The 4,763-nt window shown below is 38.1% G+C and overlaps 1 protein-coding gene across 1 annotated transcript in view; it reads left to right on the top strand.

Annotated features, from left to right (window-relative positions):
• The window catches only part of zbtb41 (zinc finger and BTB domain containing 41), a gene marked incomplete in the record, with an annotated part of 29,182 nt that overhangs the window by 11,620 nt on the left and 12,799 nt on the right, over window positions 1–4,763 (top strand). Inside the window, 4 exon segments of the mRNA XM_014021725.1 lie at window positions 917–1,124; window positions 3,396–3,465; window positions 3,548–3,695; window positions 3,785–3,914. Of these exon segments, the coding sequence (XP_013877179.1) occupies window positions 917–1,124; window positions 3,396–3,465; window positions 3,548–3,695; window positions 3,785–3,914 (556 nt within the window).

The raw sequence follows: 4,763 nt of genomic DNA, 5'->3' as shown, positions 1-4,763 counted from the left end.
CAGAATGAAATGTCTGAATGAGTGCTCATCCAAGACTGGTGATTCCATACTTTTTGCCAGGGGTTGTATGTACGTACAGCATTTTCAAATATAACATACCTTCTTTATTAAACTCTGATAATCTAGTTTTTAATTAAGTTTTTGAATCAAAGTTTTATATAGGGACACAATCCCAATCTTCCTTTCAGGCCTCCAATTTTAATTTCTTTGACCATGTGACCTTCTCTCAGGTAGCTTGTCTGTTTCTCCAGATAAAGTTAATTTAATAAATAGTCTTGATTAAAGTTTTTGGGACTGCAGTGCTATAAGTTGAAATTATTACTTTTTTTTTGTTGACTGACCTTAACAAACTCATGGCTTCAGCTTAGTCAGTTTTACAGACTTTGAGGTTAGATTTGTTGCGGAASTAGCTGAGACTGATCCCCAACAGAGTTTTGGATCAGAGGACAGGATTTTTGGAGTCAACTCTGACTGTTAGTTAAATGATWCTCAAACTGCTGGATGGAGTTTAATGAAACTTTCAGAAAGTTTAGTTGTTCTGTTAAGGGTTGCGCCTCCTCATGATGTCTTCATGAAGATGATCCTTGCTCTGTGCAGGGTCTGTGGCTGCCTGACCCACAACACCTGTCCTCCTATGTTTGTTATGTTCTGTCTTCTTCTGAATGGGTGTTCTGAACTGTAATTTCATTGTGCAATGACAATAAAGGTCTAATCTAATATAATCTAGCTGTCCARATACAGCTGATTAAATAAGAGTCAACCTAATTCAAGGTGGCCACCACCGCCAAATGACTTTAGAAAAAATAAGTTCCAGCAGCTATAATTTAGTCCAGTTCACAAACACTGAGATGTAACAAGTTCTAATGGTCTTATTGGATTTATTTCTTGATTCTTCTTGTTTTCTAATAATTTTCAGGGAAATATGAAAGCCACACCAGAGTCCACACAGGAGAGAAACCCTTCCAGTGTGACATCTGTCTCCAGTACTACTCCACCAAGTCCAACCTGACCGTGCACAAGAAGAAGCACGCCAGCGACGCTCCCCTGCAGAAGAAGGAGCACAAGTGTCCCTTCTGCAACAAACTCCATGCCAGTAAAAAAACTCTGGCCAAGCATGTCAAAAGGTGAGACGGGCACTTGTCTGTCCACTCCGAACATCCGGCTCAGGTCCTGCAGAGGTGAAGGTGGGGTTAGGGGATTCATAATTTAACATCCGTCAACACATCAACAASCATTCTTCAAACAAAATCCTGAGCACAGAACTCAGACCTAAAATAAAGGAAATATTTTGCTCATGTTGTGCAATGGAACGTGTCCTTTTCTGGCGATATATTGATATAAAATGGGTAGGTTTTAAATTTCAGCCTCATTGATTTTCTGACTGTTTGAGATCAAGCAACGTGTGTTTATTTTATGAAAAGTCAAGCCGCACGACGGTGAGCCTCTATAGAAACCCTGCTGCAAACATTTCCAGGGCGTTAAAATATATTTCTTTTATATTATAGTAGCCAAAACCTTTTTTTTTGCTAAAATCATTATTATTTTAGGAAAGTGTCAATATGTACATGTTTAAAATTTTTTTTGACTTTCAAAATGCACTAAAAATGTACCAAAATATAGATTAGAACTCCCCTTCTTGGGGGGTCTGTTCCTTGTAGTATTGGGTGAACACTAAGGAGCTCTTCGGACACGTTGCCAGTCTGTTGTGGGATGTTGCATCCCCTGGCTTGGTCTAGGAGTTTAAAGGGACTAACATAAATCTAGACAATGAAGGAGTTAAAATGGCATTTAAGGTGTTTATTTTCTGCCATGTTTTAAGTTTCTTTTCTATAAAGACTGATTCAAAGACTTCAGGGAGAACACTGGCCAAAATAACAAACAAAACAACCCTGAAAGAAAAGCAAAGTTTAATTTTACCTAACCCCAATGAAAATAAAATATACAAATCTAAATAACCTTACCTAACAAGCACATAWACAGGAGAAAACTGTTAAACAAAAAGGCAGCTCTCCCCTACAAAATRAGTCTGACCAATTTTACATTAGTTTGTAAAATACAAAGAACCATTTAGCTGACACAACAACAAATGGTGTTGATTGACTGGCTTGAGACCCAAGGAGCAGCACCCAATCACAGGGGTGACACAGGAGAGGAGGCGGAGCCTAAAAGAAGACACAAGGCATTACTTCAATGGAAAAAGAAACATCCATACTGGGGATGTAACATGGGACCACTGGTCACACCAGTCAACATGGACCAGTGAGTGGTTTTAAACAATAAAAGGATAACACAAAACTCAGATTATGGATTCTGACTGGACTATTAATCTGATAAAAATAAAAACCTTTTTACTTTTATCTGCAGATAGCTGTCTATCAATTTATGTAAAAAAATAAAATAAAAAAATTGAAATATTTTTTTTATAATTACTGAATTATATAAATTATAAATACTGAAATATATAAATTATAATTACTAAATTATACATTCTCAGACTGTATAAAACTGGATGTTATGGTTACTAGAAGTGGCTGTTGTGGTCTTTTGATCAGTAAAACATGGCAGCAGAAAAGAACATGACCCATCAAAATAGAACTTATTACATTAATGTAACTTGGCATTTTTTTATGGTTGATATCTAATAAGGCTGATTTATTTTATAAAAGAACAAAGTTCAGCCTTACAATGATGTAAGAAGAAAAGTTTTGAACCATTAACAGGACCTGTTAAAAAGATCTTCAGCCATTGTTAACAGAGATTCTGTGGAACCAATGTACAAATACAAGAACATCATCAAAATCTGATTTTGGTCACGTTTGAACTTAGCCTATAGGCTGTCGGCTGGTATGTGTTTTTACATTCAGTACCTTTTTGAATGGACTGAGTTTGGAGAAARAAATGATTGTCTGTTGAAAATTTAATCAGCATTTAAACTCAAAATGAAATAGTCAGTAATGGATGCAAGACTAACGTAACGGTTGATGAAGCTCTCTTTTTATAATTTATCTATTATTTCTATATTTCAGCCAACAATAGTCAAGTTCATGAGACTCATTTCGTGGGCCAGCGAACCGTTACAGAACTTTATGAAACCATTGGTTTCTCATTACAAACCAACATCAGTGTGAAGTTTTATAAAATTATGTTTAGCGCTATAAAAATGGCAGTAATCCACTTTGGTCTTTGCTTTCTTRGGACTAGCCATTAGCTCATTGATCAGAGTTCTGTGCAACAAATACAATTCATAACTTTTCCACAAAACTTTTCAATGGCAAAAAACAAAAAACAAAAACACAGAATCATTTTGTTTTATTTTCATAGATTCTTTTCTTTCTGTAGGTCGTTCCGCAGCTGCAGTTTGGATTCAGCATCAAAAATCTGTTGTCTCTTTCCAGGTTCCATCCAGAACACACCCAAGAATTTTTGGCCGCAAGAAAAAAGAAGAGCGAAGGCTGGAAGTGTGCCGTAAGGACTGGTTCTGGTTCTAGAACAGATCCCACTCGCATTTTAGTGTGTCAGTTCCTGACAGCTGTTTATTGTCAAATAGATTTGTTCAAAGARGTTCAGCCGCAGGCCTCACCTGCAGGAGCACATGATCCTTCACACCCAGGACCGACCTTTTAAATGCTCCTTCTGTGAGGAATGCTTCAGGTCCAGGTTTGCACGGCTCAAACACCAAGAGAAGTATCACTTGGGTAAGTAAAGATCCGTTCATCAAGCCTTCAAATTCTTAATTCCTCAAACCTGCTAAAGACTGAAGACGTTTTATCTCATCTCATGGCAGGTCCGTTCCCCTGTGAAATCTGTGGACGTCAGTTTAATGACACGGGCAACAAAAAGAGGCACATTGAGTGCACACATGGAGGCAAAAGGAAATGGTCCTGCTTTGTTTGTGGGAAATCAGTAAGAGAACGGTACGGTTCATACAGCAGTACTTACCTCATGAGTTCAGTATGACCATTGGTGGGCACTAGTCCCCTAAAATGCAAATGCGCTAATTGRGGACCTAAATTTCTTCTTTGCGCTTTAAGGGTTTTACTAATTTCTACGAATGGTGTGCGGATTTGCGCTTTCTAAATTTAAAATTGAGTAGCACTAATCACAAATAATGTTACAGGTTCGATCGTCAATATTGTCTAAAATAAAGGAAAAGTGCCGTCTGTATCCACTACGCTATGTAGCCACAGATTCAGATTCAGATTTATTTTGATAAATTTACACTACAAGAAAAATAAAACAAAATGAAACAATTCTACAAATACAAACCAATATTTAATATAACAGGGCGGCTGTGGCGGAGTGGTTAGGGGAGTCATCCTGGAACCGGAAGGTCGCTGGTTCGATTCCCCATCAAGCCGTTTCAGTCGTTGTGTCCTTGGGCAAGACACTTCACCCGCCTTYCCTACTGATGGTGGTCAGAGGGTCCGGTGGCACCTGTGTATGGCAGCCCCACCTCTGTCAGTGTGCCCCAGGGCAGCTGTGGCTACAYTGTAGTTTGCCATCATCAGTGTGTGAATGTGAGTGTGAATGGGTGAATGTCTGTAGTGTAAAGTGCTTTGGGGTCCAGAGGGACTTGATAAAGCTTTCTATAAGTTTACCATTACACAAAACCATTTACCATTTCACAAAAAAACGGAGTAGGCTGAAGCCAAGGCTTATACTTGCCTATCCTATTCAATGACTCTCAGTATACTGTCCCTATACATACTCACACACCTTATATATACGTGTGCATACATATACATATGCACATACATATACAT

Source organism: Austrofundulus limnaeus, unplaced genomic scaffold (genome assembly GCF_001266775.1).
Source record: "Austrofundulus limnaeus strain Quisiro unplaced genomic scaffold, Austrofundulus_limnaeus-1.0 Scaffold302, whole genome shotgun sequence".
Lineage (NCBI taxonomy): Eukaryota > Metazoa > Chordata > Actinopteri > Cyprinodontiformes > Rivulidae > Austrofundulus > Austrofundulus limnaeus.
The sequence above is the reverse complement of the archived record's forward strand: the minus strand, read 5'-3'. Positions and strand labels throughout refer to the sequence as shown.